Below are 27,993 nucleotides of genomic sequence, written 5' to 3'. Positions count from 1 at the left end.
AAGTTTGGAGACAAGATGGCCGCCGCTATCGGGAAACGGAGGAGGTAGCTTAGAGACTGGGCGGTAGGGTAAAAGGTGGCCCATCCGTAGGTGTGTCGCGAAGCGGATTCTCCACCGTTGCACCGCTGACCGTCACTAAATCTGTAAAATCCCCGTTTTATTCGTTTACACTGATTAATCATTGGTAATAATACAGGATTATCGGAATTGTGCCGGTTTTATAGAGGAAAGATTCGGCGCGCTACTGATGTGTGGGTGGCTGAGTGTTGTGTGTGCTAATGTGTGTGTTTTCGTGTGTAGGCTGTGTGTGACAGTTCGCGTGGTCGGAGCCTGAAGAAAGTGTCGTCCCTTGGCGTTAAATCAACTTTTTTTCTGCCCGACTTTCTCACGTTTCTACGAATGACTCCGAAACGCGGAGCCTCGTGAGATCGATTGGAAGAAAACAAAAAGTTTCATTTCGGGAGTGACTAGAGTTTTCCTTTCAATCTATTTTCTCTTTTTTCCCCATGTTCCAATATTTGAATATTCAAACAATCGACGAATGAATCGAAAGCGATACTGTGTTGCAATGAGAACAAAAAAAATTTTGAAAAAGCCCATATTTTGTTAGCACTGACAGTTTGTTCGACGAACACAATCTCCGCGCGTATTACCGGTGAAATTAGAGGCGACCATTATTTTACATGATTATTATCAAAACGGAACTCCGAAGAAAATTACAAATCCTGTCCCGTTCTTCTCTCTCTCTCTCTCTCCATATATATATCTATACATACATACACACGATTTATCTTCCCACGGAAGTTAACCACTATCATTTATCGTTGTGAAAATCGAAGATTCATCTCCTCTGTCGCGCCCCGTTTTCGTCGATCCTCATTTTTTTCTTCTCTTCGTTCTTTTTCCACACGAATTTTCCAAGTTTTCCATACATTTGAAAAAATACTTTGTACATTTTATTTCCACCCTCAAAATTCGAGTTGTCCGGGGATCGAAAAATTCTCTTATTTCGATCGTTGTTCTCGATCAAATCCCTCCGACTGCAACTGGCGTACCAAAAATTCGATAAAAAATTGCACAACGCTCAAAATACAGCGAAACCTCAGGACCTTCGAATTTACAGTGTTATTTACAAAAACTCGCCACATTTTCTTTTCCCCTTCAAAATTAACCTTAAAAAAAATCGAATTTTTCGATTCAAGTATCCAACTTATTAGCCACGGAAAAGAATGGAAATCTGTCCAAGGAAATGTTGTCCAGCACGAATGACAGTTGGCAAAGCAGTGCGAAACGCAGCCAACGATGAGGCATGAGAAAAAATGATAGTTTGGTGGCGAATCAGTTAGCGCGGGGGACTTGAACCGTCAAGCAATCGCAAGCAGCGCAGGCCCTGAAATTCATCACTTTTTTCTCTCCCGTCCCTCGACTCGCAGAGTACGAATGCTTTCCAGCTGGGAATTGAGTTTGAGCAGAATGAAACGATCGAGCAAACAAATTGATTGAGGAAAAGCAGGAAGAAGAAATTGTCACGCCGCTTGGAAGTGCACTAGTCAAAACAAAAGTCTGGCTCGGCTCTGACTGGAAACTATAAATTTGGCAACCTGTGAATCCAGGGGAAAAAGCCTCGGAGAAAATGAGACCCTGAGAGCGCCAATTTCTCTGGAGCAAAATTCTCGCTTCTCCCTAGAATACAAATTGAGGAAACCGGATGCCGGCAGCTTAGAAGGATTTTCAAAGTTTTAGTGAACTTGTCGACGGTGTGAATCCGCACCTCGACGTTTAAGATGTGGAACATGATGTGCGACGTCATGCCAACCATCGCCGAGGACAGCATCAGCCAAAGGAGTTCGCAGTTCTCGGGTGAGGACGCGAACTTCGAACAACTGATGGTCTCCATGCTCGACGAACGTGACAAACTCATGGACTCCTTGCGAGAGAGCCAGGAACGACTCCAAGAAGCAGAATCCAGGCTCCAGGATGTCGAGAAGGAGAGAGACGCTCTCAACCGCCAGATCAACGCCAACATTCCTCAGGTAAAGTTGCCAAATTCCATTCCAATAAATCAACCCTCGTACTAGTTTTTGTTCAACAATAAAATCTCTCATTCGGTAAAGCATCGTTTTAATTCAAATTTGAAATGGCAAATAATTTGTCGCAAGGATTGCTGTTTCCAGAGGTGATTTTTAGGGTGGAATATTCTAAAACCATTCGATTTTTTTCCGTCCAATTTTGTTCACATTTTGATGCATCGTCTACCAACACTTACAAAATTTTCATGAAAATCTGAAGAAATTTCATCTCCCTCGGCACGAATGGGTGAAACGTTGCATGGAAAAAGCTTCTGAGCAGCGACCAGTGTGCGGGACGTTATACGCACCCGGAATCCAAAAATCCAACAATTTTCTTAAATCCTTATCAGTTCTGAGAGCGATCGTACCAAAACCCGGCAGAAAAGATGATTTACCGCAAAATAGCGACGTCACGAAGCTTCCATCGCCGGATTTTCCGTGCTCTTCCTCCCCCCACCGGTCCTGAAGATAAGAGCAACAAATATTGCGTCGCGACTCTGGTACCAGTTGCTGCGAAATCATGTACCGAGGATCATTGCCAAATCTCAACCCGGCAAGCAACCTCCCCGTTGAAATATTCTCGAAAGGGCATTATTTCCGAAAAAAATGTCTTTTAAATGCTTTGAAACTTCCATTTATTTCCAACGTTTTTGTTGACAGGAGCAGAGAGACAGATAACGAAAAAAATTCTGGCGCTCCAGAGGAGTGGCAGAGGAACGGTGTGCAATAATTTAAAACGCTTATTTTAATCGCTGCACTCCACGAACGAAATTTCCTTTCGTCGGTTCGATGACTCGGGTGTCATAATTCAGTGGAGTTCGTGAGTTATCGCTGCACATCGCGCGATGTCCCATCGTTTTCGAGGACCCACCGCATCCCCGTTGTTGACTCAAACACAAAAGCTCCGTCGAAAAACGTCGCAGGAAAAGACAGTAGCGAAATGAGTAAAAGCATCGAACGCTAAATAAGAAAAATATTCGGCTCTTTCTGGCGGGCTGTCAATCGTTACCAAACCCTCACATAAATCACAAAGATATGTATAAAAGTTTACGACACCGTCTGGAACGACTTTGATCTTTATCCAAATGACTCTCGTCGTTGGGCTATAAATTCACCAGTTTATTGATGGAAAGCTGTGGTTAATCATCTCGGAAAATTCTCATCGATTATTCCTCACTAAGTACGAAATTCAACGGTTTTAATCGAGGGAGGAATACTCGAAAAAAATGTGAGTTTCTCTGAAAAATGGTCGTGAAAACGGTCGAAAATTTTGTCCAAGATTTTCTAACGGTACGAATACGTATCCGGCGTAGAATGAATATTTACGTAATATGGATATCGTGCGGGTCACGAGTGCAGCTATTATGCAAACAATTAAATGAAACGAAGCGGCGAGAAGCGAGCGGTGCGCCTGGATACTTGGCGTAGTATTTTCCATGTGCATACGTATCACGTGCAATAACGTATGAAAGTTAGCACAGCGAAGCTGGCAAATTCCTGATACGAAAATTGATTTTTTTTCCTCGTTTAATGAAGGTATTATAACCACGAATGCGGAATTTCACTCGTCCCGTTCCACGCGCGAGCGTTTCAGCGTTTTTCCCATTTTTTAATCACGGCCACGTGCGCTCTCGAACCGAGGAATAAATAAACCGATTCCTCGCTCCATTTCTTTCCTCGTTTCAGTGATAATTGCGAAGCAATTATCCAGTTTTCCAGGGATTAAGTACGTTACCGCAGTGCGAGTTTTTCGATGTTTCATTGAGTCGAAAATCGATAGTTCCCCCCTTAATTCTTCCTCGTGTTTTTATTTCATAACCAATTCACTAAAATTTGGCCAATTCAATGCAAAATTTTCCTAAAGGACCGAGTGGATTTTGGATCATTACGAAATGTCCCACTGTCGAAACAAGCCACGATTGTTATTGATCGTTGGCGCTTGAAATTCTACCAAAAACAACGAAAACTCCAAATCTGGAGAATCCCATCGATCCCAAGCACCAAGCGAAAAGTCATTTGGCAAAAACAATAAGCAGTTGTAGACTCGAACGGCTTGGCAATAATTTCGATGGAGCCGAAGTGTCCCACGAAATTATGTAAAAAAGCCCTCCAACAATTCCAGTAATTCTCCAATTGCTGTCGAATTTCCAATTCGTACTTTTTCAACGTGCACCGATACACTCCGTGAAATGTAAAATTGCTCAATTACGAATATTTTTTCCTTCATTCCGTTGGAGACTCCAACGTCGCAAACTTCAGGGTCGGTGAAGAGCCACGAAGAGCGTCGAAATCAATAGAGAGATCGCGAGTGAAGGTTAATTGCGTTCTTGACGTAGGTCGAAGCGAGTTCTGCGTTAAATTAGCCACGAGGCTGTGCAGCACTCCTCCCTCATTAGTATCAGAAACACATCGAGTACCTAATGGAATCGAACAGGAGGAGGATGAGTGCCAAGGGAAGGGGGGAGGGTTTGAAGGGACGTGACTCGAGATGCCGAGGACAAGGTGACCTTTGTGAGACGAATTCGATCGTCTCGGTATAACGAGGATGAGAGGATAAGCACCGACGAGCACGCAGTCCGAGTAGTTTCAGTATTTCGATGAGGCAAATCCGTCAATATTTCAATTGAGATTAAAACGTCACGGTTCCTCGTGAACGTTTGCTCTTGGATCAGCGTCGATGCAAACGAGCGACCGCAAATGCGGCGTTTCCGACGAGCGGTCCATGGATAAAACTCGAGCTCCGTACCCGGGCCTGAGAAACACCTCGTCCTCGGTCCTCATCGGATTATCGAGTACAAAAGGAAATGAGAGAGCGAGCTATACGCCGAGCCTCGTCAACCTCCTCCGGCGTACTCTGCCTCTCAGTTTAATCCTTTGTTCCAGAGAAAACAGGCGGCGATCCTTCCTGCAGGCGAAGCCACACCTCTCGGCATTAGTTCCCGGATTCTCTAGGACCCTCGCGAACAGAGTCGTCCTTCTGAGCCGATCCGACGAAACAACTTTCCCACTTGCCTCCCCAACTGCTCGAGTCACTGTTTGACTTTGCGATCTACGCGATTGCTTATTAATGCCCGTGGCCAAGGGGCCTTGAAGAATCGAACGGAGACGTGCGACGAGAACAAATCGACGGGGAAGCTGCGACTAAATTCGAGTACGAAAGACGATTATCCGCGAGAATTACACCGAGTAGACGGCGACGCTGAAGTTCGCAGGGTTCGAGTCCGACGAAATGATGCACAATAAACTTGCAATTATTCCACCAGTTCTCCAATGCGCTTCCTGCCGAATCGATACTTCGTGAAACGAAAAGTCGCAAACTCCAGCCTCGCGGTCAACGAAGCTTCTCGATTCACGAGGAAAACGCGAGGCTGCGAGAATTGAGAGAAAGATCGAGAAACGCGCGCGCATAAGAAAATGCTTGAATGGAATGTTTAAACGGCGTAACGAGGGGAGAAGAAACGCACGAGTGTTGCAAACAAAGCCAAGTGTTAATCCGCTAAACGGCTTACTAACAAGCCGGCGTGCCTTTTCTCCTCCGCCGGCTCGATGCGCGCGAGCGCCCCAATTAGCGGGACTTGCGTCGACTGCGGAGGAGCCCTCATTCCCCATCCACTCTCGTTTTTGCACGAAATAGACGGACCTGACATCCGATCGGATGCGGAACCGGGCCGCGTGCTGTGGGCGCTATTCGAAACCGTCGCGGTCTATCGGTCAACGCGATCCGAAGCGGCAACTCCGCAGCTGATGTCACTGTTTCGTAACGCACGGATCGCGAGATACTCCGCGATCGCGTTACACACAAACGTATCGAAAACCTGAGGAATCCCTCGTTCGGAGCGCGACGAGATATTTCTGAGGCTTGCTCGATCGCGGATCTCGTCGCGACGGTTCCGTGGGAGTTTCACACCTGCCTGGGCCGAAGTTCAGCCGCTGCGTTTGGTTCGCGGTGGGCCGCGAATGCTTCGTAGTTTTCAGGGGCTTCGGGGCGATTCGTTCGCAGCGTTTATTCCTGGATTTATCGTTCCCCAAAGCTCGGAGAGTGTCTCAAGTTTTTTTACGGTTTCGCTCAGGCCAGAGTCTGCGGAATGTCAAAACTCATCCGGGATCGAATTGCGGGAATCTCCGAAATGTACAGTCGCTGAATCATCGCGTGTATGGAAAATACTCGATTCGTTTCCACTCGTTATCGCTCTGCGCGGACGCCTGCGACTATCGTCGAGGGGATCTTAAAATAGCTTCACTTTTTTGCTATCAGTTGCGCACCCGGTGAAAAAAACACGTTGCCCAAAACTAATCGAGAAAGGACGACGCGTCTGAAGTCTTTGAAAAGTCATTTAGAAGTCTTCGGCGTATCTTAATCTTCGCGAGGGTCATTGATCAAGTTCCTCCCGCTGATTCCCCTCGAGGGGAATCCCTTTGAGGGTCAAATCGACGGAAAATACTCTCCCAGAACTCGATACTGCTCGCCTCGTAAAATCCTCTAGCTTCTCATTTCTTCGGTCCTTTTTAAACGTCCTTGATTATCAGTGAATCTGCTCCTCATTTCTCGATATCCGGCGGACGCAGATTCGACGCCACTTTTCCTTCTGTACAAGGAACAACTTATTTCCGGGTACGCTTCTGCAGATTTTCTCTTATTCTTCGCGCACAACACGCGAACTGAGGAAAATTAGAAGTTGATCTCCATTGCACTGCTCTTTGTATCGGTTCTCTCTCGGTTCCGCACTTCCACAGTATTGTCAGGTCCGCTGCAACTGTTCTGACCGACGCGGAACATCCTCAATGGGTTTGTACACGTTCGACGAATCGTGATGCACCATTTCCGACGTTCCACACGATTCTATCTCGGCCATAGATCGATCGATCAAGCTTTACGTGTATAGAAATTTGATTATCGTTCAGTAGCCACTCTTTGAAATAACTAGAAAACGGATGGAAGAGATTGGAGAAAAAGTGGCTTTTTTGCTCGAGCTTTCAGACTAAAATCGGCCTCATTTCGAGAAAAACTCTTTTTATTTTCGAGTGATCCTTCAAAAAGTTCGGTTCTGCGTTAATCCTGAGTTTTTTGGTCGAAAAATATCGACGAGGAATTTGATGTGCAGAAATAATAGTCGTTTCTGAAGATTACCGATAATCCTGGTGACGAACAAGCAGAAATTAAGCGGCCGCCGGGATTTGACGGAGGAATTTTGAAGAGAATTTCGCCGATCGAAAGAAAAGGCGTTAAATTTGTATCCTCGCGGTCGATTTCCTTCCTGAGAAAATCCTCGAAAAAGACGAAAATTCGTGAAAATCTATTTCGAAACTTCGAAAGTTTGAATGTATGCAATAATTTTATGTTTTTTTTTCTCCGAATTCGGTGTGAAAACGGTCTTCAGGATTCAACCCCCACCGATGGAGTTGGCTCGCAATAATAATGCAAAATTCCCAAAATGCGCGAGTTCTCAGTCGATGTTGTTGAGTTTTTTTTTCAGGAACAAGTTGTAGTGAATTTTCATTGAAAAGTTGTGCTCATTTTCGTTGAGCGCGGAATCTCGTTTCCTCATTCCCCACGTTCTCGTTCTAAGCACTTTCCCCGTTCATTAAAATCCTCCGAAAAACCTCGCTCCGGAAAGCGACGTCGAGCAGATTAGAGAGTTCCAAAAAATTCAATGCCGACGAATCTCGCGGCGATTCGACTCAAGCACCAGAAGAAGCTCTTTAAGGAGGCTTTTCCGAAAATACCCGTTTCCCCCTCGATCCCCCGCCCACGTGATAATCGAAAAGGCTGTGCTCCCGCAAATGCGAAAAATAAGAATGAGCGTGGGAGAGGCGACGAAGCAGGAATGAAGAGTTCCGCAGGAAATATAGGACAGAATTTGAGGAACGAGCGCCAGGCGGCGCGGGCTCGGACTCCCAAACGTGTTTTGTCTCTTGCGAGCACCGCGGTCATCGGGTTTCTCGCGATATCGTTCAAGGAGAGATCGCACGGTGAGAAAAACAAGAGAGAGAACAATAAAAAGGGACAATAAGAAGGGAGCTTCTGCGTGCGAAGGAGCGACACGTACGAACCAATTGAAAAGGACCCACGGAGCCTGAATGTGGCTCTCAAAAGATCGGTGCGCGGGACCCTGAGAGAGCGAGAGAGAGAGAGAGAGAGCGGGAGGAACAATTGTAGAACGAAAAGCGCGTTGGGTGCAACGCACACGAGAGCGCGGAATATTGGGTGGGAGTAAAACACAGAGTGTGCAGGCGAAGGAGGTAGTGGGAGGGAGTTTCTGGGAGTATACGCGCGAGACCCGATCAATAGCCCACCTACTCACTGCCGGCGCATGAATGAACCTCACCCTATACAACTCCGTGACCGCGGGCTCGTTCGACCGTCCATTCTACACCCGCGAACCGTCCATGCACTTTTTTTACTCTCCCTCCCGGTGGCTCGGCCCGTTCCGATTGTTCGAGCGATTTAAATATGCTCGCGTAGTCGATAATTATTCGTATTTTGAGACAATACTTGCTCATTTCTCCGAGGATTTTTCCCTATTTTATTCTGCGTTCGCAGACGAAGTAAATCATTCTCCGAAGCTGCTCGAGACGGTTTCTTGTACCGCTTTCCATTCTCCGGGCTCACATTATCGGGGAATAAATTAAAAATAAATCTCATCTTTCCGAACGAATTCGGAAAGGTATTTTTTAAATTGGAAGAGCGCCGCAATTAACTGCTTTTCGGCCACAGCATCGTCCGCTTCTTGAACACTCGCGTTCGAAATATTTCGATTAGGTTATCGGAGTTCGTTTCTCAATCGGAGGCTGTTGAGCGCTTGTTAAAATCGAAGTCCCCAGGCTCCAAATCGCTGTTGAAGAAACTAATGCAACATTCGATCAGCGGTTTATTCCCATCGTTTCAATAAAAACTTTCGCTCCGTGCGCGAGGCTATTTCTTTTGCTTTCGTTACACCGCGTGCTGCGGCTCTCTTTGTTTTCTGATTTCTCACTTTTATTCCACCCTCGTAAATCGACCGAGGTGTCGGCGAGAGGTAAACTGCTTCGTCGAATACCCGCAGCACAATCCCTACCGCACAAAGCCATTTTCATACGATTCAACAGCTTTTTTATATTTGAAATTAATTGGGGCCAATACGAGAGTCTGAGTCAAAAATGATTCTCATGTTTGTTGATGCTTTATCGAGTCGTCACTGCGGAACGACGAACTTTCGTCGTGTGCAATCAACTACGCTGAAGTTTGCGACGTTCGGGTCGAACGAACGAACGAAATAAACAACATTTGTAATTCACCAATTTTTTATTTCACCAAGTATCGGCGCCGTTGAAAAACTACGAATTGTAAATTCGGCAGGGAACGAAATTGGAGAATTACTGGAATTGTTGGAGGACTTTTTTACATAATTCCGTTGTACTCGAACGTTGCAAACTCATCGAAATTATTGCAAAGGTTTGGTGCTTTCGATCGATACGGTTCTCCAACTCGGGGGCTTTCGTCGTTTTTGGTAGAATTATAAAATCAACTCTGTCATCAGTCAGAAGAAAAGCGAAAGAATATCTTCGATTATTCGACTATCAATTATAATGAAATATGAAGAATCCTAATGCTCACTCAAACTTCCAAGTAAAATGATCTAATAATAAATCCAGGAATCCTCATCGATGGAACTACGTGTATACACATCGGAGAATCGCTTTGAGAAAAGATGCACAAAGCTCTCGCCACGAAGAGAGCCGGTATCCCGGTGAGCAAAGTGTGTTCTTTCCCGTCCACCACGCGCCGGGGCACGCAAGCATGGAGAGAATAAAGTGTGCGTGTGAACGAGGAAATTCTAACGCCCCTGGTGAACGCGTATCGATTCAAGGCTTTCAGGCCTTTCTCATTTTTTTCGTAGTTTCTCTCTCTCTCTCTCTCCTTCACTTTGATATACTTTTTTTTGCGAGGGTAGATTGTAGGCAAAGAGTAGCGTGCATGGTTACGAGAAAACCATGGCATATGCGGGAAAAGGGAGGAAAAGTATGAGAAAAAGTTTGATGGGATGAGATTGATGATCGCGAGCTAACTTCTCGGAGAAATTTCGAGCATCTCGGTTCGTCCAACGTCCGATTTGATGCTTTCCTCCAAAAATACGAGAATCGCAGGGAGGGAGAAATTGCTCGGGAATGTTCGATGGCCACCGTGCGTTGAAACAGCGTGACACACTTTGGCTCCAGACACCTGACGCGTGGATATCGATTGTCAAATTCCAATGTGAGAGCCACTGGGTTGTCCCAGGGTCCGGTGACTCCGGATTCGCGAAACTCCGAATACGTCGGATCGCTTTCGCATTCGCGTATTCTCCTCGCGGGATTAACCAGCCGCGGATCTTGTCGGCTCTCATCGATGCCCGATATTCGCTTAACTACCCTTCGAGAATCTCTTCCTCGCCTCCCCCCGCTGGCGGATCCCACGTAACGAGACCGCTGTACAGCTTCCCATGCGTTTACGCTTCGCCGCGGATCCCTCGATATGCGGGCGCGTTATTACATCGCGGTAAACCTTCCTAATTATTGATTTTTAGTCCAAGCGATTTGAGCGTATTTACCGCTCGTTATTCCCCGCGAATTCCGGCTTTTTTATATTCCAGTATTTGCAAAGCTCCCCGGCGAAAATCGACGAAGCTCGCGCGGTGTCCCCGAAGGCGAATTCGCGATGCTCGAAAAGACTCGAAAAGACATCGACGAACGCGCGGGATCGCTATGCGGAGCTCATTGATTCCTATCGAAGTTTCGACCTGCTCCCGAGGTCATCGCACTTCCCCCAGCAATCATTCCCGCGAGCGATAAGATTATTCGGTCCGGGTGTTGTGCATGTATAGCCGTGAATGAAGTCACGCCGCGCGCGGGATCTCCGTCTCTCTCAGCGCGCAAGGGTTGAGCTTTTATTATTCCTTGCACTGTCTCGTCTCCGCGTAATTTATTTTTAGAGCCGGCAAAACTCGTCGCGCAAAATCACGACGCGAAGTTCATTCCCGCGAGTGTATTTGACCCTCTCCGTCGCCCCGGGCGCACGTGACGCTAATTGCAGCGCGTAAACGCCGCCGACTTGGTCTTCTAAAGCGAAACAAAACCCGAGACAAAACCACGAGAGCTTTCTCGCCGAGGAAAAGCTTCGATAAAATCCAATAATAGAAACGCCCCCGTCGCAGAAAAGATCGGAAGCACATAATCTGTGTGCCGAGACACTGAACTCGCTCATCTGTCGCGACCCAATTACCAGCACTTATCACAGGTGGTCCGAGTTCAGTGGCCCTCGCGTCTTCGCCCACTCGTTCGCTTTACTTACCGCACGCTCGCTGCTCCGCAACGTTGTCTTTCTTTATACACACCTCGTACGGACACACGTGTTTGTGTGAGTTGAGCCGCCTCGAGCATTATTATCGTACGAGTACGTATGAATGAAGTCGATTGCGTGTTGCCACATCCCACCTTTTTCATCCTACGATATTCCTCGATTTATCATTCCGCGCGTTGTTTTTTATCTCCGGTAAGTACGCCACTTTTTCAAATATTGCTAAGCATTTGCCACCCCGTAGCTCGGCGGATGGTAATCTATTTGGGATTCCCATTTTCTTATTTCATTTTTATTTGACATGAACAAGGAAGGGCGCGGCGAGAGGACTCGGAGACATTTCCAAGGGGCCTGGCCGCAGGGACATCGGTGAAAACCTTTGTTTCTATTTAAAAAATGACGCTGTTCGAACGTTCGAGTCCAACGAAATGACGTTAAAAACTTGCAATTGTTCCAGTAGTCCTCCAATTTCGTTTCTTGCCGAATTTACAAATCGTAGTTTTTCAACCTGCACCGATGCTTCGTCAATTAAAAAACTGGTCAATTACAGATGTCTTTTTCGTTCATTTCGTTGGACTCGTCGAAGCAGGCCCATTTTTCAATCTAAAACGCTTCCATAGTGATCGAAACCCGAGGCAGGAAACTCGTTTTTCTGAATAAAATGAATTCTGGTAAAAATCACGGGACCGCGAGCCTCTGCAATGGAATTCCGAACTTTAAATGGCACAAACAAGGCCACCAAAGTTTCATGAAAAAATGACAGCTCAGCATTCGCTCAGGACTTGAGGCAAGGGAAATGTTAAATGAAAAGATATTTTTTGTACGTTTCATCATCGAGTTCCTGTGTGAGAACATAATACTCGCGGAGTGTTGCGTAACAAAGGCCTGAAAGAGAGTGAGTTGTACGGAGTGTCCTGGTGCGTCGCGGGGCACAAGTCTCGTACAATGTTATTTCCATGCGTGCGCGGTGTCGCATATTTAATAGCAGAAATGACTTGACGACGAAAGTATGCGTGATGCTGTTAGCCGGCAAGTGCGGACGGTGAAAGGATTCAAAAAGCTAATGTGCGGCGGTCTCGACGCGATGCAACGAGAGAACCCCATGAATAATTATCGCAGGGTTCGATATATTTTTAGCACTGGACTCGAGCATTATTTCCAAGATTCGAACGCCAGCAGGACGAAAAAATTCACTGGCAGTGAATTTTTAAAAGATTTTCTATTTTTTGAAATATTTTCAGTTGTTCCGTATAGGTCGCAGCATTAAACGGGAGACTAAAGACAATCTTTGCTGCATTCTTGTTACAGGAATTCTCTCAGATAACGAAGGAACTCTCGGCTGCTCGGGAAAATATTCTCGAACGGGAGGAAGAAATTTCTGAACTCAAAGCTGAGCGTAATAACACGCGGGTAAGAAAATTGTCGACATTTTATTATTGTAATAACGGTGGAGTCGAGCGATGGATGATAAAAAAGGTGATAAAAAGCCTAGCTCGATCGCGATGCAATATTGCAGCGAATTAGAATTTCATAGATCAGTATTTCGAGCAATAATTATTTTGAAATATTCCGCAATTTTCAATCACGATAATTCCAGTGATTATCATACGAACGCAGACTCGTCAATTTAACTGAAAAAAAGCGTCTGCCACTGCGAAATCTTGAGGCTCTATCGCTCGAGGTTAAACAATCGTTTTTTTTCTCTCTCTTTCACGACTACTTGACAGCTGCTTCTCGAGCATCTAGAATGTCTGGTATCGAGACACGAGAGATCCCTAAGAATGACTGTGGTCAAACGGCAGGCGGCTGCACAATCCGGCGTTTCGTCGGAGGTCGAAGTCCTCAAAGCTTTGAAGAGCCTCTTCGAACATCACAAGGCTCTGGACGAGAAGGTGAGCGAAAGTTCACGTGACTCTACGCCCCTCGTGCGATCTCTCTTTTGTCTCTCGTATTCAACTTGACTCCTCTTTTCTTCCATCTTTTTTGTACTCCAAACCTTCTTCCCTGTGTCCCTTTCCTCGATTTTCGAATCGGAAGACAAATTTATACGATCTTGACAGCAGCCGTTTCAGAATCGATAGTCGCCCCGATGGACTCGCGCGTCGAGGACGGAGTTTCACATCGAAAAATGACATTTTTCCCCACGAATTAATGCTGATTAAGTAATGTGCGCTCTTAAATCTTTCATATCGCCGAAACGGTTGGCTTTAGAGAAAAAATCCACAGGACCAATTTCGCAGAGCATCAAATTTCCCACAAAAAACGTCCTCGACTCTACTTTTCTATCTTCAGTAGTTTTGCCCTGAGAGCCGCTCGAAAAACGACCTGGTTTCCCCGAGTACGCGTAAGCCAAGCGGCTTAACGGACTTTTTATTTCAATCCGCTTCGAGGATTAAACTACTGAAGATTGCTAAGTGCCGTCCAAAAGCTTTTTGTAGAAAATTTTATGCTCTGCCAAAGTGGCACTATGCATTTTTAATGCATTTCTTACTGATGGTGTCTCAACGCGCGTATCATTTTCATCATTTTTAAAATTCGTATCATTTTTACTCAACAATTTTTTATCTCATCCTCTCATTTTACTGCATCTCGTTAGTGCTCGATTGAATATTCTTGAGAATTGTGTTAACGAGACAGGAAATGGTAATTCGAAGAAGAAAAAGCCGAAATACGAATCGAGTGGAAAAACGAGATGAAAAATCCCATTCACGAATCCTTTCTGCCTCATTTTTATTGAATTCGATATTAATAATTTTTTGGATTTTCTGCGCTTTTCATCTAACGGTACATATTTTTTATTCAGGTGAGGGAACGTTTGCGCGTTGCACTCGAGAGGAATACGAGTTTGGAAGAGGAACTGGCACATACCAAAGAAGAGGTGAGTACATGATTTTTTTGAAAAGATAAAAAATTTTCATCTCCCAGCGAATATTCAAACGATTTAGATTGCAAGAAAAATCGTTCGGTTAAACGAAATATTCATGGCAACGATACGACGAATATAAATGAAAAATTGTGCTTTTTTTAATCAACAATGAGTCGAATTGCAGAAAGTAAAGAAAAATTATTCAAAATTTGCATAAAACGTTGTTTCAATGTAGAGCTTATCCAAATTATAAATTTTTGTTTTTCGCAGCTTCAACAGTACAAGGCAAGCGGACACCAACCGAAGGCAGTAGAAGACAGACCCAAAGAAAATGGCCAAGCGGACGATGGTCAGCAACAGAACAAGGTGAAAATCATTATTCGCCAATATTATCATCGCCTTATCACCAACATATATATTTATATATCGATCGATCGATGTACATGAAAATCAAACATCACCGCAATCCCCGAAAATACATCACAAAGAAAGGGAAACTCACACTCACAAACACTCGACTTATATTTCCTGTCCTAGCATCGTTCGTGCATCATGACCAGAATTGCGACACCATTATTTCATTCTGTCATAAATATTTGCAATTTCAATTAAAGAATTCAATGATTTTTGTTTCTTTCGTCGTATCAATATGTTCATTTATTTTCCAATCTCGCTGTCATTTTTTTTACGTCCTTCATTGTTTCCCATTCGTAAATCGATAAGTTTTTCTTATCCCTCGAATGATCTTTTTATTTGAAAATATTTTTTAATGTCAAAAAAATCATCGGTTTTCTCTATATTTCACAGAGAGTGTGCTTTTTCTGAACATTATCATTTGGCAATTTGACACCGTTGTTTTACCGTTGTGAACTGTCATTTTCGATCTTCTGCACTCGTGAGAATGTTTCACTTTTCCTCCGGTAGTTATTGCACGTTAGAATTCATGAATCTCTAGCATCGACTAAGAAAATATCGTAGGTAAATCGACATAGAAGCAGAAAAAAGGCTGAAAGTCCAGTAGAAACTTGAGGATGAGAAAGAAAGCGAGGGATGAGAAAAGAAAATTAAGGGATGTTTTGAGCCCACGTCGGTTCAGGCTCGCTAGCGAATATGTGTAACGTAGTGTTGTATAATCGACGTGCAGAATGAGGGGAAAGAGCGAGAGGATGTCGGTGAGAACGAGGAGCCGATGATGATAAAGCTAGGTAACACCGAACAGTGCTCCTCGTCCGAGAGCACGACGAAGGATCTTTCCGGAAACAATAGACTGAGCAACGGAGCTTACGATCCCGCTGACCAGGACTCGACTGTACGAGTCGTAGACTTGCAGGCGACCCTCGATAAGCAGGTAAACGACAAAAGCTTTGCAATCTCCCACCGGCCGAAATGATTCCAAGCTCGGAGAACGAATGGTAAAACAATTACCGAAGATTTCGTCCGACGTTTCGATCAAGGAAGTCAATTATCATTTTATTTCATTCAATGATAATAAAGCAAGTGAAACGAAAATCAGGGGACAAGATACCCCTGCTCAGGTCATTTCAGTCAATTTTCTAAATGTAGAAAAAAAAGTCTTTTTCTCGTTAGGCTGTTTTGTGATTTCCGTTTCGAGGCTGTTGACTTTTAAGGCCAGACAATGTTAATTCGGGTTAAAGTTTTGCACAAAATCTACGATAAAAGTATTTTCACGTGTGAATCGAACACGTTAAATAATGCACAGCATGCCGATGACTACGATTTATTATCTGTGTGACTTTGTTTTCTTTTAAAAATGCATGAAACGTTTTTACAAATTTTGAAAACAGGAATGATTATTTATTCAAATTTACACACTGACAAAAACAATATTTATTGAACAATTTTATACTTGTATATAAAACCCTTAAAATCCGACTATCGAATCCCGCACACACAATTATACAATGCCTTAAATAAATTGACAGAGATAATGCAACCCCTCCCTTCGCTTGACAAATCAACGATAATAACTAAACTGCATTTTTTGCTAATCTAAGAACACTATTTCAGACATTAATCTTTACGTTGAAATACTTTACAGAGCTCGGAATTGAGCACGTGGCAACGACGAGTTAGCGAAATGGGCGGACGCGTGGCCGAACTCGAAGAAACATTGTCGAAAGCACAAAAAGATCTTCACAAAACCCAAGAAAATAACTTGAAATTACAGAGGGATTTGAGAGAAAATGTAGCCCAAAAGGAAGATCAAGAAGAAAGAATAGCCACGCTTGAAAAACGTTATCTCAATGCTCAACGCGAATCTACCAGTTTGCATGATCTGAATGAAAAATTGGAGCAAGAGTTGCAGCACAAAGAGGCACAGCTCAAGGTGTGCACAAAAAACGAAGGAATTCGATGAAAAAAGATTGGTTAAATATTGAATGAAAAAATTTCATGGAAATTCATTATTCGAAAAAATTTCATAGCTTGGGGAAGCTCTTTTTAACGAATGATAACGTTGTTTTGCCTTCTTTTGAAGCTCCAAGAAGAAAAGATTGCGGCCATACAAGAAAAATTGGAGCTTGCCGAACAAAAACTGGCCCAATATTCGAAACTGCCGGAAATGGAAGAGCAGCTTAAGCAGAGGATGGAGGCTCTGACCCAGGTGAGGAGGCCCAACCAGGTACGCAGGGGAATCATATCGCCACATCATCGATCTCTCTCCTCTTTATGTTTATCCGCCAATTTCTATCTTCCTCTTTCATTCTATTCTTTCCTTTGAATTTTATCTCGTTTCATGAGTTCTCATTAATTCGACATAACATCGTTTTCTTATTTTCAATTTATTGTTTCCATCGTTTTATCATTTCTCTTCTCTTTGTTTCACTCTCGATTTCAAATCTCTCGATATCCCGTAGATTCGAATGTGGTATGAGCCTGAGCCTGCCTATTTTTATCAATTCTAATCTAACATTTATTAATCATTAACAATAATTTTTCGCATTATTTAAGTTATCATTATTTTTTATTTCGATTATATTTCGTATATTGCTGCAACAATATTAATGATTGCCGCTTGACTTCATTATCACTAGCGATTATTTTATCGATTTGCATAAATTCGAAAAACGCTTTGATGTTCATGCAAATTCTCTGCTTGGAGCTGGTAAATCTTTTCCGAAAATAAACCGAACGGATCATTGGAAAAATATGCTTACTCGATAACTAGTGACCACCCACACGATAATAATTCAAACTTATCGACTCCAAGTATGTTATTCTCGAGCTTCTAATTGTGATGCCATAAATTTTAGAACAATGGTCACGGATCTGGTTTGTCTGTCGTACCACAAGTTTCGATGGTACAAATTGATAAAGAACAAAGAAGGTTCGATGTTAAAAATCAGTTGAAAATCATTATCCGTTGCCTCGATTATAGAATCATTAATTCATTTTTTCCTTTCTGTTGATTCATTCGCGTGATACGTAAAGCTCGAAAAGATGATCGATTCTGAGAATCGAAGTAGTTGATTCAAATGAGTTTTTCGAGCGAATGAATTAATTGAAATTTTAGTGGAGCCCGTCTCGGTAAAGTATCAAAAAGCAAATTACCAAAAATTCATCGTAGAGAAAAAAAAGGTCGGTTTTCTTTGACTTTGTACACCCGTATTAATCGTATGGTGTCCCATACTTTTAACAAGCAGGCCCAGGAGAGACACGGCAGTGCCGAAGACAGAATTCAAAGACTGGAGACGCAACTCGACGAAAAGAACGCCGAAGTAATGCGTCTCAATCAACGGCTCAAGATGAACGAGGAACACAACACTCGCCTCAGTGCGACCGTCGATAAACTCTTGTCCGGTAATATTTAAAAAATATCGACGACCTTAGAAATCCACGATTTTGGGAATTTCATGCTTAAAAACGTATACATTCAAAGTTGTCTTTTTAATGAAAAATCTGATAGAAAAATAAAATGTGCGATGAAACAGGTAAAATGAAAGTATCGGCAATTTTTAAAAATTTTGCATTATTCAAAAGTTTATTTTTTCTTCGTGTCTTTACTTACTGGAACACTGCACAAAAAAAAACTAAATAACGGTAGAGTGAGTAATTTTGATGAATCACTGAACGGGGTGTGATATTTTGCTACAGAATCGAACGAGAGGTTACAGGTGCATCTAAAAGAAAGGATGCATGCTCTCGAGGAGAAGAACGCGTTGACTCAAGAGTTGGAAAAAACGCGAAAAATAGCGGAGGATTTGCAGAACGAGAAGAGCGAGTTGATGAAAGAATTGAGCAAGGCGCGTTTGGAAATCGACAACGTGAAGCGACAAATGTTGCAACAAGAAATAGCGTTTAACATCCAACAAACTGACGCGCTAACAAGAAGTTTATCACCAAATGCCGTTGATCCAGGATCATTTTCCCGGAGTGCCAGTCATAGCAGTTTTGATACTCACTCGCTGCCGAGACGAGCTGGAAAACGAAATATCGATGACGATTCAGCAAAGGTTCGCTTTATAGGAATAATTTTACATTCTCATCCAATATTTCTGTCATCTCACGAATTTATCGTCTTTCAGGGTTACGTTGCTCGAACTCTCGCCGAACAAGAATGGGAAAAACTTCAACAAGCACACGTGCTCGCAAATGTGCAACAAGCTTTTGACGTTTCGAGCGATGCCGAGGGCGACGGTGACAACGAAAGCATCTTTAGCTCAGCGGCTGACGTTATCAGTCCAACAGGACACACAGACGCCCAGACCCTCGCTCTAATGCTTCAAGAACAATTGGACGCGATCAACAATGAGATTCGTCTAATTCAGGTCCGTTCTAGAGTTTCAATATCTCTATTTAAAAAAGTTAAAAAATTGTTGGTTCGTACGTTTTCAAAAAATATTGTACGATTCACTTTACACAGTTTAATCGTGTGTTGAACCAATAGTTAGTATTCTGAAAATAATAAAAATCGATGTTTTCGATACCTGATTATGATATTCTGAATTGACTTGCGGAACAGGAAGAAAAACAAAGCACAGAAGCCAGAGCAGAGGAGCTTGAGTCCCGAGTAGGAAGTTTGGAGCACATGAATCTGCTGGCTCGTGGACGAAGCCTCGAACGCGCATCGCCTCCTCTGAGCGGTCGTTCAACTCCAAAATCTCATCACAGTCCCAATCGAGATTATCTTCATAAATATCATACGGTAGGTTGTCCTCACCCCGTAGAATGTTTTTCAAGTCGTCGATAACCCAAAGGGAATGAGTCTTAACACAGATTAGTTTAAATTTAGTTTATTATTTCCTTGGTAATGCGTATTAATGGTCCGGTTTCTTAACGTTTACCTCATTTCCATTTTCCTTTGGTTTCATCATCATACTCGGCCTCATTTTTCACTCGTTATTTCCTCAGTTCCGGTGTCTCTTTCATTTGAACATTTTCACACGTTGCCTCGAGGAGCAGATACGAATATTTATTTTCATTTTTTTCGCCGAGAGTTTTCAAAGCAAAAAAAGGTAGATTGGATCTTGAAAATAAAAGAAAAGGGCAAAATAGATGGTTCGAACTCAATGAAGTCTAGTCTGTTCTGTAGTTGTTGGATGTTGGTGTCTTTTTCGGTATTGCAGGCACCCGCCTCAATGTCACCAGCTCACCTTCATCAGTACGCCGCCTCGCTAGCTAGTCCCGGACAGCTATCCGAATCTCTGCCTGCGAGCCAGGTTCGTTCGTCCTCCGGCACTCATGTAGGTCCAAGCATCCACGCGATAATCCTCTATTACCTCCTTCTCCTCGCTTAACAAATATTAGTACTAAAAATTCCATTAAAACGAAAGAAAAAAACTAATCGACTGTGGAAAACGGTTCAATGGCAGTTGCGATAACGCGAGAGCCATTCGTTACAATGAGCGAAAGATTTTTTCAGAGAGACCTGAAGAATCGAATGACGATCGATATAACTTATGAAATTCGAAAGAAATATCGATGATATCATGCGCATGCTTATTCTTTATCTTGCAACGATCCATTTTCAAGCGTTTACTCGTTCTTATAATCATAAAAATTCGCATCCTCGATCTCGAAATGTATCGCGAGCCCCCGGTCGCATGTTCGAAATATCATGGATTTATAGGCTTCGACGTACAACTTTTTTTCTATCGTACTGAATATGTTTTCACTCCGAGTGGATGCGAGATGCGATGCCGTCATCAGAGTTACGCAGACCGCGCAATTCAACGTACGAAAATCGCTTTGCGTGCATCTGCATGATTACGAAAAAAATCTGATCAACGATCGACGAAAGTACGACGAGATACAATAATTTCTGCCCGTGGCAGTTGCAGTTGTCCGGTGAAGAGCTGCACTCCGTCAGCGAGAGGGACAGCGAAGGTGGCGGAAGTGGAGGAAGCGACGCCGCTTGTCCCCTTACCGCAAGGTCGCTCAGGCTTGAACGCGCTGTTCAAGCGTTAGCACATAGTCAAGAAGAATTAAGAAGGTACGTACCACTCAAACTAATTTAAGTCGCTCATAAATACTCGCAATTCTCCAGCATTCTCAATCCAGTAAATAACGAAATTGTGATATTTCCATGGTTTTCTCATCGTGTTTTTCCTCTGTCCCATGGCTCGAATCTCATTCGCGGGAACGAATTTTAAAAAATGGCAGACGTACAGGACAATCTGGATTCCCAAGCGCGGGCTACTCAACGCACAGGTTAATTAATGTTTCTAGTAACGGCGAGAGAGCATGCGTTCTAACGAAAATGCAAGACGAAAAGTTTTACGATGACGTGCCGCTGTGCCCGACCGGTCGTTTCGTTCAACGTTTCGACGAGGATAGTGGGCATGGAAGGTACGGGAATCTGTGGCGAACGAGAAGCGAGCCCCAGGGTAATAAGAACAATCAAACGATCGCACACTTCGTGATTCAATTGATAATGACAATTGAACTGCTTCAATTGAAAAATCATGTTTCCAAATAGTCACTCACTCGTTGAGGCTGAACGTTTGATATGAGTAAAGAGTTATTGAAAAGCCCGAAGAAAAAAAAAGAGGCCGGATTAGAAGGCCATTAGAACGAAGTGTGTGAATTGATTAACCGAGGCACACCGAGACAGTGAAATTTCCGGTAACATACCCACAGTCTTTGGAGTCGAACACAGCGGCACGGAAGACGACGCCTTTATGAACTATGAATCCTCAGAAGCTAACGAAAGTACATACTACGATGATACGTCTTACGTACAAGCTGCTTGTCCGATCCACGACAGACATCGCTGTCTCAGACAGACCAGGGAATTCGCCACTTCCAGCGATTGTCGAAGAAATCTAAGCAATACAACACGATCAAGGTTCTCACCGATTTTTCTCTGCCCTGTACTTTCGGTTACAGAGATATGGATGAAGGATCGATCGGTTGTAACATTTATATGGAAAAAGCGTTTCGTACTTTTTTTTTTCCATTTCAAAGCAATCCCACACGTCGGATTATCAACGTTTCTTCCTTCTATTTTGAAAATCAATTTTTTTTCACAGTTCCGTATCTTTGTAATCGATGGAACCTGAGATCGGCTCTCACGAATTCAGGTTCGAGCCGATAATAAGATTTCTTTCCAGGTTCTTCTGTCTCGCGTGTCACTCTGAGTACGTACGTTTTGCTTCGTCAAACGACTCAATTTTTATTTATTCGCCCTACTCTCCCACAGTCACGAGCTTCGATGCTTCTGTTCATTTATTTCATTCGCAAAGCTCGACATGCTAGCTTAGCCGTATCCTTCTCGATATGGCAAATGTCAATGAAGTACGAGCGACACTCTCATGCTCAAAGAGTCATCGAACGACATCTCTCATCTTTATATGAAACCCTAAATTAGCCCTCCCCTTCTCACCACAAATCAAACAACATCGATACTAGTCCAATACATTCCCGAGTAGAGCTGTCAGAGGATTCAAAAGCATATCCGGCTAAGTCATCATCGTTCATCATTCGGCTTATTGTCTCGATGATACTCATCGGCTTGCATTTATGTCTCTACTTTTTCATTCGAAATAATTATCCGAAGCTACGAGCCATCAAATTCCAAATGAAGTTACTCTGGCAATCATTAGGAATTAATGGAAATTTTTCAAAAAAAAAAAAAAAAAACATCTACAGACTCAATTGAATATGAAAGTGTGTCGAAATTCTTTGATCCACAGAAAGTCTGTTACGATTTTACAGAATCCTCCGCCGTACGAGCGTATCCGCGGTCTCATCGGAAAAACTGTTGAACCTCATTTTTTGTTATCGTTAAAAAAATTAATTCTCTTTCTGATCATTTCTTTTGGGTATTTCACTTGTAAAATAGATGGTATCGCAGCTTCGGTAAACACAATCATTGATCGTACATCGAAACGAATTCGGATCATTCACCAAACATAAAAGTCTAAATTAGACAATAGTTATTTATTAGTCGATAAGTGCTAGATCGTAGTGAATAGAGCTAGAAACTAGATTAGCGCTCCATGCAAGCAGGCATGGTCAACATAACAACGGCACACTCAATTCTGGGACTCCCCCTTCACCATTGTCTTCACGCCATAGTAGCCAGGACAGTTTGCACAAGAACAACTTGAGCGGTCAACTTGGGGGTCTCCCAATCGGACAATTGTCGTCGTCCCACTTGCAGCACATGCAAGCCAATATGAGCCCGGCTACGGCTGCGGCTGTCGCTGCTGCACAAAAGAAAAAAGGCATCAAAAGTAGCCTCGGAAGGTTCTTCAGTAAAAAAGAAAAGGTTCAATTACAAATATTTCAATCGAAACAGAACAATTACGAATGTTTTTCGACGCTCGTTCATTTTTTTTTTTTTTTTTTTTTTTTTTTTTACAGATCAAGGGCAAAGACACTTCTATGCCTGGTGATGTGCCAGGAATGGGTGGCGCTGGAAATCCAGATCCTGATTACGGTGACAACGTTTCTGTTGCTGGAACTCTTGGTGGCAAGAGCGACTTTGACAGAAGGAAAAAGAAGAGGTATGACTCTGTTATAATTTTTTCATAATCCTGACGGCCGAAAGAAATGGCGTTTTTATCGGCCAGGCCAGGACTGAATATTGTTGAATTACGGTTTTATAGTATGCTGGATTCTTCACGACACGAGCTATTGGCTGAGGCGATGAAAGCAGGTACACCGTTCGCGCTTTGGAACGGGCCTACGATCGTCGCGTGGCTCGAGCTCTGGGTCGGCATGCCTGCCTGGTACGTCGCGGCTTGTCGCGCTAATGTCAAAAGTGGGGCGATCATGAGCGCTCTTAGCGACACTGAAATTCAACGCGAGATCGGAATAAGGCAAGTGCCAAAGTCAAAAAAATCTCATCGTTTTCATTCGAATTTAGAAGCTTACTTTTCTCACCAGAATCTACATTTTAAGGTAAATATTCAATTGAAATTTACAGTAATCCGTTGCACCGATTGAAACTGCGTTTGGCAATCCAAGAAATGGTCTCTCTCACGAGTCCATCAGCACCGAAAACATCGAGAACGACTCTAGCATTCGGCGACATGAATCACGAGTGGATCGGTAATGTTTGGTTGCCTAGTCTTGGTTTGCCACAATACCGATCGACGTTTATGGAGTGCCTTGTCGACGCCAGAATGCTCGATCATCTCACAAAAAAGGATCTTCGTGGTCAGCTCAGAATGGTCGATAGTTTTCACAGGTAATTGCCTTAAATCTTTTTCTATCGTCGCTCATTAAACAATTTGTGGGGAGTTACAGTGAGTCGTTATGTGACAAATTAATCGAATACTCTCGTTTCATACTTACTATACTAATTTCGAATTTGTTGAAAAATTCACGTTCTTCCATACTTTCGTTTCCATTTTACAGAACAAGTTTGCAGTATGGCATATCATGTCTGAAGCGATTGAATTACGATAGGCAACAGCTCGAAGACAGAAGAAGAATGGCTGAGGGTGCCAACGTAGATGTTTTAGTTTGGAGCAACGATCGCGTCATAAGATGGGTTCAATCGATCGGACTCAAGGTGCTTAATTCAAATGTCACAAAATCCATTTTATTTTGATGGTGCGTAATTCTTATAATTTTTTGCTTGAATTTGTCCTTTTCGCAGGAATATGGGAACAATCTTTTGGAGTCCGGTGTTCACGGAGCGCTCGTCGCACTCGATGAGAGCTTCGATGCAAATAGTTTTGCCCTCACGTTGCAAATACCGACTCAAAATACGCAGGTCAATAGAAAAACAAAATTTAATTGAAAGTTTAAATAATTATTTTGTCGATACTCGAATTTCACTACTATTCGTTGTCCAATGAAACAGGCGAGGCAAATATTGGAAATGGAATTTGCGAACATGCTGAGCGTTGGAACTGACAGGCGACTCGACGAGTCAAACAGTATGAAATCCTGATCGAGTGGAATGAGCAGAATGAATAGTAGCAGCAGTGTAATCGGCGAGGGTGGTTTACGACGGCATCATTAAGAAGGATATCGACAATAGCGCCATGTGGCCAACGCGTCATCAACCCCATCACGTCTAGTCCAGAATTTCCCCAGCTATCGAGTGTCTACTCTAATCTGTGCGCAAGTGTTATTGTTTTCTTTCTTTTCTCAATTCTTTTCCCTCCCACTTTTTTCCATTATTTCTTCAATCATAACAAAACATCATTAAGAGCTTTAAGTATCGAGTTTTGAGATACACGATGCAGAGTTGGAAAAACAAAACAAAGTTAATGTAATATTGTACGAAAAACGAAGAGGTAATGCAGGAAAGCAAATTCCGCGAGACATTTTTTCGGTCGAACTTGACGGATTATGTCCAAATCTCGCTCTCAAGCTAAGAGAAAATCGGGAAAATTTCATACCCGACAAATATGCAATGAGAGAAACGCCATGCTACAATTAATCTAGAAATAAGATCGATGCGACGAGCGACGAAAGAACAAAAAAAACATAGACCTAAATAAATGTGACACACAATTCCTATTGAACAGAAAAAAAGAACGAATTTTGACGTCTTTTCTGGCGAAACGGGGAAGTATAATGCTGAGAGGAGGGATTGTGTCATAATTCAAAGGAGATATAGTACATTAATTCATACGTTCAGTCGGTTTTTTGGAAAAAATATAAGAATATTTATTCGCTGATTTTTCGATAGATATATCGAAGATGCAAATCGTGAGAACAATTGATCGTCTATCGTTTTCGTTAATGTTCTATGAGAATCACGTGTTTTTTCTACAGTCTCTTTTCACTTTTTTTCATTCGTTTATTCCTTTAATTGAGTAACCGCGTATTTAATATAATTTTATCAATTTCCATGTATAAATCACAAAACCCACACTATTATTATTATTATTATTATTATTATTATTATATTATTATTATTACTATTTTACCATTATTATCATTGTTATTATTATATTGCTGGTAGAATGAAAATAGTTAATAAAAATTATTATTAACAATCTGTAAATACATGAGAAACAAGTCGACAGTTATTACAGTATTATCATCACGAGGAGGGCGAGACTCCGAAAGCCAGAAATCATGTTTTTCGTTTTAGTGTTTTTTTTCTTCTTTCTTTTCGTTTATCGTTAACGAATGAATACTTCATGATTATGATTTCCTTCGTTGTACGTACACGTTGATTTTTTTTCAAACGGTATAGAAAAATATTGACTAACGAAAAAATAAAGGCCATTTACCATTGACAAATATGAATCATGTGTTACGATTTTTTTATTGTTTCTTTTCATGCGTCCTTTCATGCAGCTCAACACTTTTATTTGCACCAATCAATTTTCATGAATTATTGCCCAAATGATTTTTATTTATCGTACGTTAATTTGCACAAATTTGAGTAAAATAAAAATTATATAGGAAATTTAAAAAACAGACGAGTGTGGAAGAATGTAATTGAATCGACGAACGAAAAATATCTTTGTGATCTACGTTGAATAAGCAACCGGGGAAAAGAATCTGGCGATGGAAATACAGATGGCTATCGTTTTTCGTAACAGACTCAGCGAGCGGTATAAAAAAAAATAAAAAGAAAACAAAAGACAGTTAATTCCAAAAGAAATAAGAGACACAATGTTTTTGAACGAGAACCGATAATTCTGTTGAATCTTCGTAATCGTCGTATTTCCTACGAAAAACAACGGGTTCGATGCAAAGCGAGATTTTGTTAATGTTTGAAAAAACAAATGCGCGCCTCTCGTTCACGTTGATTTTAGACTGAAAATAAAAGAAAAATGAAAAAGATAAATAAATCGATTATAAAAGTGCGTCTGTGCGTGTGCGTGTGCGAGTGTGTATGTTTACGATCACGTGTAATTATTGTTGGTGGAATGTTGAAGCGATTAGAGAAATAGCGAAATGAATGGTCGCAAAGAAGGAGGTCCCTCTATGGTGAATATACATAAATATTTCCCATTTAACGAAACGATTCCAACAATGCTCCGAACACGAGCGTGCATTGACCAAATGAATAATGCTGTAGAATAATCCTTCGCATTCGATGATTAATAATGAATTGAGCGAAATTGTAATTGGGCTTGATTTCGTTGGATCGCGGTGGAAAAATGTATCGCCCTGTGTCTATGGTGCTGTGGGGGAACCTCCTTAAATCATAACGATAAATGAATAAAGCGTGATACGAATCGAAATAAATGAAAAGAGGAAGAAACGAGAAACGATCGACAATGTTCGTCGATGAAACGCTCTCGTCTAGAATATTGTACGTGGATTTTGGAGTTTCTCGTTTGTTTTTCTTTCTCTTTCTCTCCCTCCCTTTCTCCCTGCGGGACATAATTAAAAGAAAAAACATTCATATCTTCGGTTCCGAGAATAAAGGATCGCGCATTGTCACGCGAAACGTTTTCATCCTCGAAACTTTATTATCGCGCGAATGAGAGCCTCCTGGTTGTTATATGAGAACAAAAAAAAACAAAAAAGATGAAAATTTTACGAAAAATCATCGTATCACTATCCGTATAACGAAACGCTATCCATATGTAACATACAGCTTTATGAATTTTCAAGGAAAATATGAATGGAACATGAGTCAGATGTAAACAGCAAAAATGTTATGATAAGGAATCAAATATAATGGAAAAATAATGGGAAGAAATATTTGAACAGCGAAAACGCAAGTACTCGATAAAACGTAGCTTATTAGTACACTTTAATGTAACGCTTTGATGAGATGAGATGAAGCTGAAGATGAAACATTACGAGGAAGAAATCGAGTAGAGAAGAGAAAGGAAATTAACCGCGATAACTCCTTCGATATTCGTATGGCCATATCAGTGAGTGGATTGTCCGAATGACCGTTTCAGAGTGTTTTACCGGTGTGCACAAGTGTGTATGTTTATTTCGTCGACCGTTGAATTTTAAATAATACGAGAAAAAAAAATATGATAACGAATATGAAGAATAAATGAAATGAAGAAATATTGAAAACAGGATAAATACGAGAAAAGTAATCGAAATGAACGGGAGAGAGAGAGAGAGAGAGAGAGAGAGAGAGAGAGAGAGAGAGAGAGAAAGGGAGAAAAGAATAAAATCGGATTCAGATTCCGACTGAAATTTCATGAAGCTTCCGTGACTTTCACAAAGTAAAGAAACAATGACTAATGAAAAAAAACACACACAAAACCAAACAAAAAAGTAATAACAATTTTTGAAAAGTGCCCTCGCCCTTTATTCACCATTTCCATTCAATGATTACGGACGAAATAAAAAAAAAAAACAAATCATTCCCCAACTGCAATTCGCTTGAAAAA

At 42.2% G+C, this 27,993-nt stretch overlaps 1 protein-coding gene across 10 annotated transcripts; it reads left to right on the top strand.

Annotated features, from left to right (window-relative positions):
• The first annotated feature begins 8 nt into the window (after nucleotides 1-8).
• Liprin-alpha (PTPRF interacting protein alpha) lies at nucleotides 9-27,993 on the top strand. Of its 10 annotated transcripts, XM_043424334.1 has the most exons (23): nucleotides 9-184; nucleotides 1,203-2,033; nucleotides 12,691-12,792; nucleotides 13,110-13,274; nucleotides 14,186-14,260; nucleotides 14,519-14,614; nucleotides 15,393-15,596; nucleotides 16,308-16,595; nucleotides 16,746-16,889; nucleotides 17,908-18,067; nucleotides 18,362-18,720; nucleotides 18,793-19,035; nucleotides 19,230-19,412; nucleotides 19,834-19,926; nucleotides 20,542-20,699; nucleotides 20,870-20,917; nucleotides 22,718-22,979; nucleotides 23,075-23,217; nucleotides 23,320-23,532; nucleotides 23,640-23,903; nucleotides 24,074-24,230; nucleotides 24,318-24,434; nucleotides 24,525-27,993. In XM_043424334.1, the coding sequence occupies exons 2-23, from the start codon at nucleotides 1,785-1,787 to the stop codon at nucleotides 24,612-24,614; spliced, it is 3,813 nt and encodes a 1,270-aa protein (XP_043280269.1). In that variant the 5' UTR covers nucleotides 9-184; nucleotides 1,203-1,784; the 3' UTR covers nucleotides 24,615-27,993. The 10 variants fall into 10 exon arrangements, with proteins under 10 accessions (XP_043280269.1, XP_043280273.1, XP_043280272.1 ...); XM_043424338.1 differs by having other exon boundaries at nucleotides 9-2,033; nucleotides 16,746-16,871; nucleotides 17,911-18,067; XM_043424337.1 differs by having other exon boundaries at nucleotides 9-2,033; nucleotides 16,746-16,871.

Source organism: Venturia canescens, chromosome 7 (genome assembly GCF_019457755.1).
Source record: "Venturia canescens isolate UGA chromosome 7, ASM1945775v1, whole genome shotgun sequence".
Lineage (NCBI taxonomy): Eukaryota > Metazoa > Arthropoda > Insecta > Hymenoptera > Ichneumonidae > Venturia > Venturia canescens.
The sequence above is the reverse complement of the archived record's forward strand: the minus strand, read 5'-3'. Positions and strand labels throughout refer to the sequence as shown.

What these genes read in the sequence shown, in the direction of transcription:
- Liprin-alpha (XM_043424334.1), top strand. Translation starts at nt 1,785, where the DNA reads ATGTGGAACATGATGTGCGACGTCATGCCAACCATCGCCGAGGACAGC. An exon ending in ATGAGATTCGTCTAATTCAG is followed by an intron (nt 19,036 to 19,229) that starts GTCCGTTCTAGA and finishes CTTGCGGAACAG; the next exon opens with GAAGAAAAACAAAGCACAGA. An exon ending in ATGGTCGATAGTTTTCACAG is followed by an intron (nt 23,904 to 24,073) that starts GTAATTGCCTTA and finishes TCCATTTTACAG; the next exon opens with AACAAGTTTGCAGTATGGCA.